Here is a 14,618-nt window from a genome sequence, read left to right on the forward strand (position 1 = left end):
GCACGGTCTCCCCATCCAGGTATAAGGGCGCAAACTGGCACACAACACAAAATTGGGCAAAAGCCACAACTAGCTAGCCACAACTGCTACCATGACACCTGCAAGAATCATGAATACAGGAGAGGGACGTCAAACTCAAGGCCTGCAGAGTGCTTAGATCTAGCTCACGGGGCCGCCCTGGAAATAGTCCCTCGGGAGTTGGGCGGCATAAAAATGCAACTAATAAATAAATAAATAAATAAATAAAATAGCAAAGAACCAGCCTGCAGTGCCTCTGCCAGCAAAAATAAAGCTCGGGAGGGCCGCATGCACCTCCCCCACACATTTTTGCTGGCAGAGTGTGGCAGGAGGCAGTTGTGGCTGAAAACTGGGCCTGGGGTGGGGGCGCCCGGCTCCCCCCGAACTCGGTTTTTGCAGGCAAAGGGCTAGGAAAACAAACTAAGAACAAAACGAAAGGAGAAATGTTTCCCCTTTTGCATTTGAGCATCCAAGAAGAGACAGGAAAGGAGAAAGGGAAAAAGGAAAGACAAAGAAAAAGAAGGAAGGATGGGAAGAGGGCAAGGAAGGAAAAATAAGGGAAGAGGGGACAGGAAGAAGAAAGGAAAAAGAAGAAAAGGAAGGAAGGAAGAAGAAAAGGAAAGAAGGAAGGTGATTATAATGAGGGAGGGTCTGAGAGAAGTTCTGCCTTAATACTTGGGCCCCCAACACAAGTGAGCTGGTCATGCCCACCCTGGCCACACTTACCCTCGTCACCCCGCCCCCCCCCAGGTCGAACACAACCCTGATGTGGCCCTCAATGGAATCGAGCTCGACACCTCTGATATCGCAAAACATCCAAATTTTGCACCAGCTCTGTTTGGGGCCGTGCAGCTCCATCCAGAACGAAAGATGCTAAACGACGGAATCCTGAGGTTATACTGTTGAGGTTGAACTCGTTTTAAGTCGAGGACCGCCTGGGTTATGGTTCCCATTCCCTGTTGACACATATGCCGGGCACAGCTCCAGGGGCACCGTTCCCAAAAGGATACGCTGCAAAAAAGGACTTTCACCAGTGGAACTCAATGTCCTAGGGCAGAGCAAAGCCCGATAGTGTCAATGATTACCCTAATTATAAATAGATCGTTGATGGAGAAATGTCCTATATTCTGGAAGAATAAAAGGGGCAATGAGGAGAAGACAGACTACCGGGTGTGATCCAGCGTGCCAGTTTCCGAAGCTTTTTTCCTAATTCTTTGGGCGTCCCAAGCATTTTAAACCTCATTCATTCGAAAGCTGGAAAGGTGAAGAGTTAGACATGATTTAGCCTAATGGGAGAATAGCTGATTATGGGCCAAAGTCCTCTTTTAGCAGTCGGAATACAAGTTCCACATAATCCTGATCTTTGCCCAGTGAAGAATCAATTTCAAAAAACACGCAGATTGTAATGTTGAAGTGAGAAACATCCGATTCCCCTCCCAGCTAGCTGAAGAAGAGGCAGGGTGGGGAAGACAGGAAAAAGGATGACATTACACAGGTAGTCCTTGACTTACACCTATTCATTCAGTGACCATTCAAAGTTACAACAGTACTGAAGAAGTGACTTATGACCGGTTTTCAACAATTGTTTTCAACATCCCCATGGTCGGGTGTCAGCAACCTGCGGCTCCAGAGCTGCATGCGGCTCTTTGGGCCCTCTGCTGTGGCTCCCTGTCGGACGATCCCACCATTGGCTGGCCCCATCCCTCGCCCTTCCCCCTGTCACTCCTTGCCTGGCCTGAGAAGGTAAGGGCAACGGCAGGGGATGGAGAAGCGGCCGGGGCTGATTCTCCAGCGCCTCACTCTTGCTGAAGCTTCTTCCGGGCATGCCTCAGTCGCTTGGGAAGACGCGCAACCTGTTCTCTACATTAGCCCAACCCAGCTGCGACTGACACCGGCTTCGCTAACACGAGGGCTGGCGGGATGGGAGTGGGATCCAGGAGGAGAGGAGGATGGAAAGGGAGACAGGCCTGCAGTGCCCATCCGCAGCTTTAAAACTTGCATGGGGGACTTTCGCCGCCTGGAGGATGCTTTTCAATGAAAGCTGGTGGTGGCACCACTTCGCTGGGAGCAAAGAAGCTCAGGGAAGCGGGAAAAGGGGGCTGGCCCCACCGAACCTTGCATGCCCACCCCAGGGGTCAAGCTCGGAGAAAGCTGGAGTGCCCTCGCCAATGACACTCGCCCGTCAGCCAGTGTCCCCCCTCTCTGTGCATGTGTGTGGGATGGAGAATCGGCCAGGGCAGAGACAGAGATACAGAGAGAGAGGGAGAGGGAGGGAGGGAGAGAGAGAGATCTATCAAAAGGTTTTTGTGGTTTCCAGTGTTTTTTAACAACCGGTTCCCTGCCCTAATGACCGTCTGGGTAGGCATGGCTGGGGGGGTGGTCATGTGACTGGTGGAAGTGAGTGAGGTTGGGTTGGCCACGCCCACCCAGGTTTTGTGGCTCCCGGTGTTGTCTTTTCTGTGGGAAACGGGTCCAAATGGCTCTTTGAGTGTTTAAGGTTGCAGACCCCTGCCCATGGTCATGTATGTATTTCTGACGGTTGCATTGTCACATGGGGTCATGTGATCACTCTTTATAACCTTCCCACCTGGTTTCTGACCAGCAAAGTCAATGGGGGAAGCAAACCAGATTCGTTTTAACGACCGCAGTGGTTCGTTTAACAACTGTAACAAAAAAAAAAGTGAAATGGGGCGCAACGTTCTGAACTGTCTTGCTTAGCAGCAAAATTTTGGCCTCCGCTGTGGTTGCATGTCGAGAACTACCTTTATAGGGAATATGGTTTTAAATTTATGAGAGGATTAATGTGCTTGGGGTCAAACTCCAGAACATGTTTATCTTGAAAGAACTGGCTAATATGTGAGGAACAGCGAATTGCAATCCTAGACAGTGAGTCCTCAACGCATGACCGCAATTGCGCTCAAAATTTCTGTTGCTAAGGGAGACATTGGGCCCATTTGGGCCCATTTTATGACCTTTCTCGCCACAGTGGTTAAGTTAAGTGGTTAAGCTGCAATTCAGAAGTTAGTAACCCGGTTGTGAAGTGAATCTTCCCCGTTAACTTTGCTTGCCAAAATGTCACAAAAGGGGATCACACACGACCTTGGGACAAAGCAACGGTTGTAACTATGAACAAGTTGCCAAGCATCTGAATTTTGATCAGATGATCCTGGGGCTGCAGCAAAGGTCGAAACTGTGGAAAATGGTTGTAGGTCAAACTTTTCAGTGCCGTTGTAACTTTGAATGGTCAAAACATGAACTGTTTGTAACTTGAGGGCTGCCTGTACTGCTTCCACTATAACAGTGTTTCTCAACCTTGGTAGCTTGAAGATGGGCGGACAGCGCTGGCTGGGGGATTCTGGGAGTTGAAGTCCGCCCATCTTCAAGCTACCAAGGTTGAGAAACACTGCACTATAAGAAGGGACATTGAGAGGAATCATTGAGTTGGTCATCTGCACCTCTATAACTGTCTGGTTTGGTTCTGCAACCCAACAAGACAGACAGAGACTTCAGAGGATAATCAGAACTGCAGAAAAAACCATGGCTACCAACCTGCCTTCCATTGAGGACCTGTATACTGCACGAGTCAAAAAGAGGGTTGTGAAAATATCTACAGACCCCTCGCATCCTGGACATAAACTGTTTCAACTCCTACCCTCAAAACGACGCTATAGAGCACTGCACACCAGAACAACTAGACACAAGGACAGTTTTTTCCCCGAATGCCATCACTCTGCTAAACAAATAATTCCCTCAACACTGTCAAACTATTTACTAAGTCTGCACTACTATTAATCTTCTCATCCTTCCTAGTACCGATCTCTTCCCACTTATGGCTATATCCATGTTGCTTGTATCTTTACAACTTATATTGTTTTTATTGTTTCCTAGTATGATTTGATTGTTTATTAGTATCCTATGACTATTACTAAGTGTTGTATCTTATGATTCTTGACGAATACTGTATTTTTCGGAGTTTAAGACTCACCTTTCCCCCCCCAAAAAAGAGGGTGAAAATCTAGGTGCATTTTGTACTCTGAATGTAACCCCGCCCAACCTCGCAAACGGAGATTTCAGAGGCTGAAAGAAGCCTCTGAAAGAAGCTTCAGAAAAAAAGCCTCTGAATGGCTTTTATCTAAAATAATATGGCAAACAACAAAAGAAGAATCAGTAAAGGTTCTAACCAAACTATGCTAACAAATCTGGAGAATGACACAATAACCAACAGATCGGAAGAGGTTAATCTATATACCAATACCAAAGAAAGGAGACTGAACAGAATACAGATAGTCCTTCAGAACAAAAGCCTCTGAAAGAAGCTTCAAAAAAAGCCTCCAAACAGAGCTTCAAAAAAAAAAGCCTCTGAAAGAAGCTTCAGAAAAAAAGCCTTTTTTTTCTGAAGCTCTGTTTCCAACGCTTTCAGAGGCAGGAAAAAAAGTTTTTTCTGAAACAGAGTTTCAGAAGTTTCAGAGGCAGAAAAAAAAAAGCAAGGCACAGAGCTTACAACCAACGAACCTGTTGCTAAAATTCACCTCTGGAAACAGCTGATTGGGTGTATTCCGTGAGGCCGATCCACCCACCAATCAGCTTTTTTTTTATTTTCCTCCCCAAAAACTAAGGTGCATCTTATACTCCGGTGCGTCTTATACTCCGAAAAATATGGTATATTTTATTTTTTCTTTATGCACTGAGAGCATATGCACCAAAGACAAATTCCTTGTGTGTCCAATCACACTTGGCCAATAAAGAATTCTACATTCTTAAAAGCCTAAAAACATTTCAGTGACATAGTTTATCAACCTAATTTCTATTTCTGTAGACCCTAAATTCTGATGAATTAAAAAGATGAAGAAAAAAGCCATGACCTACAAAATTATCTGGGGCGTTCTTCCCAATGTGATGTCCTCCAGGTTTGTCAGAACATCAGAGGACTATAATCCAATCTGATTTAAATCAAGAAAAAGTCTGCAAAAAATCCCCAAAATCAGTTGCACTACCACCACTTGTAAAAAAAGAATTGTAGAAATATCAAATAATGGATCTAAGAGCTCCAAATATAGATCAGAAGTAAGAGCTACTCTATTTCTCCTGGTACAGATAATCCTCGACTTACAACGGTTCATTTAGTGATCATTCAAAGTTACAATGGCACTGAAAAAAAGTGACTTACGACCTATTTTTCACACTTATGACCACTGCAGCATCCCCATGGTCACATGATTTATATTCGTATGCTTGACAACTGACTCACATTTATGACAGTTGTCGTGTCCCGGGGTCACGTAATCATCTTTTGCGACCTTCTGACAAGCAAAGTCAATGGAGAGGCTAGATTCACTTAACAACCGGGTTACCTATTTAACAACTGCAGTGATCCACTTAACAAGAAAGTCGTAAAATGGGGCAAAACTCACTTAACAAATTCCTCACTTAGCTACATAAATTCTTGGCTCAATTGCGGTCATACGTCGTACGAGGACTACCTGTACCTTCTTCACATAAATCTCAAGTTACGACCATGATGGGAGCCTGCCCCATCATGGTTGTAACTCAACGAAAGTCATAAAGCGGATAGATCACGCAACCGATCTGATTTTACGACCTTTTATTTGCGGCGGTCATTAAGTGAACGATGCAGTTGTTAAGTGAACCCACGGTGGTAAATGCCAGTTTTCAGCACAACTGTGATAAAACGCAGTCCCATGACCGCAAGATACTGCCAATGGCTGTAAATGTCACCCGGTTGCCAAGCGCACCAAAATGCAGTCATGGCCTAATGGTTGAAAGTTTGAATCCAGGTTGTTTAACTTCAAATGGTCACTAAGCGACCAGTCGTAAGTGGAAGACTACCTAATAGTGGCCAACTAGATACATTTTCAGTTCAGAAGTCCAGTTCCTCCAGTGTGGGAGGGCCAAAGATTATTTCTTGAATTCCTTTTCACATCACTGAAGTTCCACCAAATGTCCACAAGGTTGAAGAGCAACTAAGAATTCTGTCCTCCACAGAGAATTTGCACCGGCCCCTTTTCAAAGTTTTCCTATCAGGTGTTAACTACGTCATGAGAGCCAGTTTGGTCTACTGGTTAAAGCACCAAGTTAAAAAGAGGGAGATCCTGAATTCAAATTCAATTCATGCCTTAGCCATGAAAGCTGGCTGGGTGACTTTGGGCCAACCACCAGGAGACGTGACTTCTAGTCCTTCCTTAAGCATGAAAGCCAGCTGGGTGACTTTGGGCCAGTGACCAGGAGACGTGACTTCTAGCGCACATTATGCATGAAAGCCAGCTGGGTGACTTTGGGCCAATCACCAGGAGTCTATGAGTTCTAGTCCCGCCTTTGGCATGAAAGCCAGCTGATTGATTTAGGGCCAACCACCAGGAGATGGTGACTTCTAGTCCTTCCTTATGCATGAAAGTCATCTGGGTGACCTTGGGCCAGTTGCTGTCTCTGACCTCAATTCACCTCACGGGATTCAGGGAAGAGGAAGTGGTATGTTTGCCAGCTTGAATTAGTTGTAAGAATAATAAAGGAGGGACACAATAAATAAATAAATAAAAACAATCCTTTATATTGATTCTAGAAGAAGGGTGTTTCTCAACCGGGGCAAGTTGAAGATGGATGGACTTCAAGTCCCAGAATTCCCTAGCCAGCATAGCTTGGAGTTAAAAGTCTGCCCATTTTAAGGTTAAAGGTTGAAAAACACTGCTATAAAGCAGGGGTCTCCAACCGTGGCAACTTTAAGCCTGGAGGACTTCAACTACCAAGAGCCTTGGTAGTACAGTGGTCTAAGGCACCCTGTTATTAAGCTGGTTATTAAGACCAGATGCCTGCAATTACTGCAGGTTCGAATCTCGCCAAGGCTCAAGGTTGACTCAGCCTTCCATCCTTTTTAAGGTAGGTAAATTGAGGACCCAGATTGTGGGGGCAATAAGCTGACTTTGTATAAATATACAAAAAAATGAAGGCTATTGCTTAGCGCATTGTAAGCCTCCCTGAGTCTCCGGAGAAGGGCGGCATATAAATCAAAAATAAAAATAAAATAAAATAAAATAAATAAACTCCAGCTTTGCTGGCTGGGGAATTCTGGGAGTCGAAGTCCTCCAGGCTTAAAGTTGCCACGGTTGGAGACCCCTGCTATAGAGCTGTGGTCACTACCTGGTGGTCCGTGGACCACTGGTGGTCTGTGAGAAAATTGTGGTGGCCCGCAGAAAAATTATTTGCAATTTTTTTATATTGCACTAAATCAGGGGTCCTCAAACTATGGCCCCTGGGCCGGATACGTGTAATGAACGTTTGTGTTGCTGCAGATTGTCTCCCCCTTTGGGGTTTTTTTGTGTGGGTGGGAGAGGGCAGAAATTCCAACTCGGGGCCTACTTCAGCCTCCTGGTGTGGGGCTTTGGGTGAAGCCTAGAAGGAATTGCCGTTGGTAGTGAAGAGCCAGAGCACCTTGTTTCTGCATCATAGCCTGGAACTGCTGACCATCTCATCCCATTGAGCCTTCAAGCGCCAGTACCTGGCCTTGCACTCCTGCAGGTCTCCCTCTGCTTGGAAAGCCTATGCTCCTAGTCCTCAGTGAGGTGCTTCTGCTGAGCCTCCTTCTTGGTCAGATCCAATTTGAACTGAGCCAGCTGTTTTGCCAAGTCTTTCTCATGGTGGCTGCTTAGTTCCAGCAACTTGGTAGTACAGTGGTCTAAAGCACCCTGTTATTAAGACCAGCTGCCTGCAATTACTGCAGGTTCGAATCTCGCCAGGCTCAAGGTTGACTCAGCCTTCCATCCTTTCTAAGGTAGGTAAATTGAGGACCCAGTTGTGGGGGCAATAAGCTGACTTTGTATAAATATACAAAAGGATGAAGGCTATTGCTTAACGCATTGTAAGCCGCCCTGAGTCTCCGGAGAAGGGCGGCATATAAATCAAATTTAAAAAATAATAATAATAATAAAAAAAAACCTGCTTCCTGTTGGGGCCCTAAGGAGCCCGGATGGGGAGGTGAGGAGTGGCTGGCAGGGGAGGGGCGAGTAGAGGCTGGCGAGGCACCTCTCAACATGAGTGACACTGAATTGGCCACACCCACCCAGTCACATGATCACCTAGCCACGCCCACCAAGCCAGTCATTAGGCAGATCGTATTAGCGGTCCGCGGGATTTAAAATTATGAATTTAGTGGTCCCTGAAGTCCGAAAGATTGGTGACCCCTGCTACAGAGCATACAAGGCCAGTCCTCTTAATCAGAAGTGCTTTCTGTTTTATGTAAAAGGGAGAAAAATTATCTAATTTCTTAAACTAACCAAGGCCCAGGAAATCTGGAATTGGGTCAGCGGAGAGAGTCGGAGGACCAGGAGAAGGAAGGACAGACAGAGGGAACAGTTTATGCCTTTCACCCACCCTTAGGCAGGGCTTTCCTTCTCTCCCACACTTACTTTATGGTCCAGTCTTTCAAATTTGCTAAAGTTTCCAGGAAGAAATACTGCAAGGTAAGAATTGGTTTTGCCCAGAGGACGATACTCTGACGCGCCTCTTGTTCTTTCCGCCTTTGTTCACGCGACAAAGAGGGCTCTGGAAAAGGAGAAATGGGAGAAAATGTAATCCTCGACTTACAACGGTTCGTTTAGTGACCATTCAAAGTTACAACTGCCCTGAAAAATGTGACTTCTGACCGTTTTTCCACAGTTATGACCTTTGCAGCATCCCTGTGGTCACATAATCAAAATTCAGAAGCTGACTCATATTTATGACAGTTTATGACTCGAGGTCAAATGATCACCTTTTGCGACCTTCTGAACAAGCAGAGTCAATGGGGAAGCCAGATTCACTTAATGACGGGGTGACTAACTTATCAACTGCAGTGAGTCACTTAACAACTGTGGCAAGAAAGGTCGTAAAATGAGACAGAATTCACTTAACAAACTGTCTCACTTAGCAGCCAAACAACTTAGCAACAATGATTTTGGACTTTTTCACTTAACCACTGTGGCAAGAAAAGTTGCAAAAATTGGACAAAACTCACTTAACAAATGTCTCATTTAACAACAGAAATGTCGATCAAAGTGTAGGTCCCATGTCAAACTGAGGATCATATTCTAACTGGTCATAACTTGAGGGCATGTACCGGTCCAGTATCTGATTTTCATGTAAACGATACCGCAGTTCAATGGCTAAATGGCCCAGATATTGGTATCTGAATAGAGATCCTTTTAACATTCATATTTTATTAATTTTTTTTTTAGTCTAGGTCAGGGGTGTAAAACTTGATTTCATTGAGGGCCGCATCATGGTTCCGTTTGACCTCAGGGGGCTGGGGTGGGTGTGGCCAGAGAGGGCATGGCCTGCTCGATGTCACTCATGTCGGGGGCGCCTATGGCAACCCGCGTGCTCTGTCAGTGAAAACGGGCTCCCGAGCTCCGTTTCCGGGTGCAATGGCTTCCTGCAACCCTCTGCCTGCGAAAACAGAGCTCGGGAGGGACGATTTTCGCTGGCAGAGGGTTGCAGGAGGTCATCGCAGCCATAAACGGAGCTCGGGAGCCCGTTTTCGTTGGCAGAGGTACCACGGGCCAGTCCCTCACTGGCGCGCGGAACCAGGGTGGTTCCGCGGGCCAGATCTAAACACCTCACAGGCAGGATCTGACCCCCGGGCTATGAGTTTGACACCCCTGCTCTATGTGAAATGTTAATACATACATTGCAAGTCCATGTACGATATGCCGTAGGCTAAATAAATAATTAAACAAATCCGCTTCTCCCACAGACTTTGCTTATCGGAAGTCGGGTGGGAAAGTCACAAACGGTGATCATGTGACTTGGAGAAACCGGAAGGTAAAGACATGCTGGTTGCCAAAATTTTGATCACCTGATTGTGGGAATGCTGCACAAGTGTGAGGGCTGGCCGTAAGTCACTTTTTTCAGTGCCGTTGTAAGTTTGAACGGTTACTAAACAAATGGCTGTAAGTCGAGGACTACTTGTAAGCACATTGTACAGGTAGTCCTCGACTTACAACAGTTCGTCTAGTTCAGAGTTACAACGGCAATGAAAAATGTGACTTACGACCGTTTTTCACATTTACAACCATTGCCACATTCCCATGGTCATGCGATCAAAATTCATCACGCTTGACAAAGTGACTCCTATTTATGACGGTCGCAGTGTCCCGGAGTCACACAATCCCCTTTTATGACCATCTGACAAGCAAAGTCAATGAGGAAGCCGGATTGACTTAACAAATGTTGTTACTAACTGCACAACGGTAGGGATTTGCTTAACCACTGGGGCAAGGAAGGTCATAAAATGGAACCAAACTCCCTACACAAATGTCTCGCTTAGCAACGGACATGTTGGGGTTCGATTGTGGTCGCACGTCGAGGATTACTTGTACTTTGTTTCATTCTGCAGGAATGATTTATTACCGACCCAACGTACCTAGCAAGTTTCCGTTGAGCACTTTGCTCATTGCGGTGCGCCTCAAGTCACAACGTCTTCCATTCTGCGCCATCTCATAGGTCAGTCACTTCGCGGTGCCTAACATCAAAATTAAAACACAATCATCAACCAGATTTATTATGTAGAAGTCAGTTTCAAGGCAAAGAGGAATGGTTACAGGAATTGGGTATGTTTAGTATAAATGAAAAGGAGTAGGGGGGACATGATAGCAATCTTAAAATACTTGAGGCTCTAGAACAGTGTTTCTCAACCTTGGTAGCTTGAAGATGGGCGGACTTCAACTCCCAGAATCCCCCAGCCAGCAGCGCTGGCTGGGCGATTCTGGGAGTTGAAGTCCGCCCATCTTCAAGCTTCCAAGATTGAGAAACACTGCTCTAGAAAGAGTGCAGAGAAGAGCAACGAAGATGATTAGGGGACTGGAGGTGAAAATATATGAAGAACAGTTGCAGGAATTGGGTACGTCTAGTACAGGAGTTGGCAACCTTAAACATTCAAAGAGCCACAAAGGTCCTAACCAGAAGCCGCTGTTCAATTCGGAAGTCCGGTTCTCCCATCATAGTCTCCTCCTAGCGTGGCGTCCTTTTTCCTCTGCTGACCGGAAGTCTGGTTCTCCCACCATAGAGTCTCCTCCTAGCACAGCGTCCTTTTTCCTCTGCTGACTGGAAGTCCGTTCCCCCACCATAGAGTCTCCTCCTAGCGCGGCATCCGTTTTCCTCTACCTGTCCTAACCGAAAGCCCTATCAATTGTGAAGCCGACCAGCAACAGGGAGCCGCAGCAGAGGGATGAAAGAGCCACATGCGGCTCCAGAGCCGCGGGTTGCTGACCCCTGGTCTAGTATAAATGAAAAGAAGGACCAGGGAGGACATGATAGCAGTGTTAAAATATTTGAGGAGCTCCTACAAAGAAGAGGGGGGTCAAACTATTTTCCGAAGCAACAAAAGGCAGGACAAGAAACAATGGAAACTAACCAAGGAGAGAAGCAACCTAGAACTAAGGCGTAATTTCCTAATGGTGTCCAAAAAGAGCCTTGGTAGTACAGGGGTTTAAGGCACCCTGTTATTAAGCTGGTTATTAAGACCAGCTGCCTGCAATTACTGCAGGGTTCGAATCTCACCAAGGCTCAAGGTTGACTCAGCCTTCCATCCTTTCTAAGGTAGGTGAAATGAGGACCCAGTTTGTGGGGGCAATAAGCTGACTTTGTATAAATATACAAAAGGATGAAGGCTATTGCTTAACGCATTGTAAGCCGCCCTGAGTCTTTGGAGAAGGGCGGCATATAAATCAAATTAAAAAAAAAAAAAGTGCTTTTTCAAGAGGCAACTGGATTTTCTGGTTTTTCTTTCTCATCCAAGAAGCTTCTTCAAGTCTGACTGGATAGTGGGGAACGGAAGGATTTATATTCCTTGCAGGCAGCTGGTCGTTACTGCAAGGAATATAAATCCTTCCATTCCCCGCCATCCAGTCAGAACTGAAGAAGCTTCTTGGATGAGAAGCGAAACGTCTTCAAAGAAAAACCAGAAAGTCCAGTTGCCTCTTGAAAAAAGCACCTTTGGGACAACCATGACCGGGATGACTGAGAATCTCCATACACATTTCCTAAGGGTCAGAGCAATTAACCAATCACCTTGTGCGACCTTCCTACAAGCAAAGCCAGATTCCCTTATCAACTGTGTGTTACTAACTTAACCACTGCCTTGATTCATTTAACAACTGTGGCAAAGAAAGGCCATAACATGGGCCAAAATTCACTGAACCACCGTGCTACTTAGCAATGGAAATCTGGGGCTGAATTGCGGTCATAAGTCGAGGACTACCTGTACAGGGCTCTCTTTCATTCATCCATATAATCGGGACCTCTTAGTACCGTGATGGTGAACCTATGGCACGCATGCCACAGGTGGAACGCAGAGGGCATGTGTGCTGTCGCCAGCTGCTCTTCTGGTTTCTGGTGAGCAGCTGGACTTCGCGGGCTCAGGGGCACCAGAAAACAGCCTGAAAACGGGCTGAAAAACAGCCAAAAACGGGCCAAAAACGGCCTGAAAATGGCCCAAAAAACAGCCTGAAAATGGCCCAAAACAGCCAAAAAATGGCCCAAAAAACAGCCAAAAAAACAAAACAAAAAACAGGCATGCATGAGCCAGCCAGCTGTTTTTCGGGTTTCCGTTGCTCCAACGCACACAAAGACCAGCTGGCTGGCGCGCATGCGCGTACCAGAAACCCAAAGACCAGTTGGCCAGTGTATGGGTTTCTGGCGCTCTGGCGCATGTTCCGGTTTGGGCACTCGGTGCTGAAAATTTATTTATTTATTTTATTTATTTTATTAAATTTCTATACCACCCTTCTCCCGAAGGACTCAGGGCGGTGAACAGCCAGAAGATAAAACACAGAAATACAAAATTATAATAGATTAAAACGGATTAAATAATTTGGCTGAATTTTAAAATACCCCATAATTAAACAGATTAAAATTTGTGTTTAAAATTTATATTTAAAAGAGGAGAAGATTTAGGCCAGGCCAGCTTGATGAAATAAAAATGTTTTAAGCGCGTGACGGAAGGTGCGCAGATCCGGGATCCTTCGTATCTCTGGGGGGAGCTCGTTCCAGATCGTAAGTGCCCCCACAGAGAAGGCTCTCCCCCTAGGGGCCGCCAGTCGACATTGTTTGGCCGACGGCACCCGGAGGAGCCCCTCTCTATGGGAGCGTACTGGCCGGTGGGAGGCTATTGGTGGTAGCAGGTGGTCCCGTAGATAACCAGGTCCTAAGCCATGAAGCGCTTTAAAGGTGGTAACCAGAACCTTGAAACGCACTCGGAAGACCACCGGGAGCCAATGCAGCTCGCCCAGGAGAGGTGTTACATGGGAGCTCCACGTCGCTCCCATAACCACCCGCACGGCCGTACTCTGCGCCAGTTGGAGCCTCCGAGTGCACCTCAAGGGGAGCCCCATGTAGAGAGCGTTATAATAGTCCAGAAGGGAGGTGATGAGGTCATGAGTGACTGTGTGTAGGGAGTCCCAAACTAGAAAGGGACGCAACTGGCGGATCAGGCAAACCTGATGAAAAATCCTCCCGGAAAAGGTTCACCATCACTGCCCTAATATAAAGCACAAAAATAATGGCTGAGGGAGGGGGCTGGGAAGAAAGCCATTATCCCCCCTCCACCCCCCAATTCCTTGGCCTGGGATTGTGAGTGGGAAGCCTCTATCTACAAGTCGTTCTTTGTCGTCCGTGTGAGAATTTCAACAATGCTGCATTGAGTATTGGCACAACGTATTGTGTGTCTGTTGGACAGTGTGCTTTGCAATTGCGATCTTGTGGCCCAGCACGCCAGCTGGCTTTGGTATCCAGAACCTTTAACCTGTGCCGTCCTCCGTCTGACATTTCAAACGGATGCTGGCTTGCAGAAAGGAAGGTTGAAACGAGAGACAATGGCTGTCCTCAAATGTCTGAAGGGTGGGTGGCCCATTGCAGAGACCAACGGAGAGGAGAGTATTCGTAGCTCAGGGTTTAAATGAGGGGTCCTTGATGTTCTCTGAGCTTGGTGGATTTCTTGCAGACGTTTTATGACCCAACTAGGTAACAACATCAGTGCTAGGTAGTCTAGTTGGGCCATGAAACATCTGCAAAAAAATAACCAAGCATTAAGGAAATTTCCTTTTTTGGTCACCACAACGTAAAAAAGACATTGGGACTGCACAAAGAGTGCAGAGAAGAGCAACCAAGATAGAATAGAATAGAATAACAGAGTTGGAAGGGACTTTGGAGGTCTTCTAGTCCAACCCCTCGCTTAGGCAGGAAACTCTACACCACTTCAGACAAATGGTTATCCAACATCTTCTTAAAACCTTCCAGTGTTGGGACATTCACAATTTCTGCAGGCAAATTGTCCCACTTATTAATTGTTCTAACCGTCGGGAAATTTCTCCTTAGTTCTAAGTTGCTTCTCTCCTTGATTAGTTTCCACCCATTGCTTCTTGTCCTACCCTCAGGTGCTTTGGAGAATAGTTTGACTCCCTCTTCTTTGTGGCAGCCCCTGAGATATTGGAAGACTGCCCTAGTCACCCCCGGTCCTTCTTTTCATTAAACTAGACATACCCAGTTCCTGCAACCGTTCTTTGTATGTTTTAGCCTTCAGTCCCCTAATCCTCTTTGTTGCTCTTCTCTGCACT

The 14,618-nt window shown here is 46.3% G+C and overlaps 1 protein-coding gene across 3 annotated transcripts in view; it reads right to left on the reverse strand.

Moving 5' to 3' along the window:
- Positions 1–14,618, reverse strand: part of VMP1 (vacuole membrane protein 1) — a 155,485-nt gene that overhangs the window by 121,556 nt on the left and 19,311 nt on the right. For 2 of the 3 annotated variants that reach the window (XM_070932001.1, XM_070932003.1), the window contains exons 2-3: positions 10,430–10,528; positions 8,436–8,571 (exon numbers count right to left, since the gene is read on the reverse strand). In XM_070932001.1, coding sequence (XP_070788102.1) covers positions 8,436–8,571; positions 10,430–10,502 — 209 coding nt within the window. In that variant the 5' untranslated portion in view covers positions 10,503–10,528. Of the gene's footprint in view, positions 1–8,435; positions 8,572–10,429; positions 10,529–10,965; positions 11,061–14,618 lie in introns of those variants that run through there. The other variant, XM_070932002.1, reaches the window with a different exon arrangement.

The sequence above is a fragment of the Pituophis catenifer genome, unplaced genomic scaffold, assembly GCF_029215685.1.
Source record: "Pituophis catenifer annectens isolate HBS135680 unplaced genomic scaffold, rPitCat1.0.hap2 SCAF_1, whole genome shotgun sequence".
NCBI lineage: Eukaryota > Metazoa > Chordata > Lepidosauria > Squamata > Colubridae > Pituophis > Pituophis catenifer.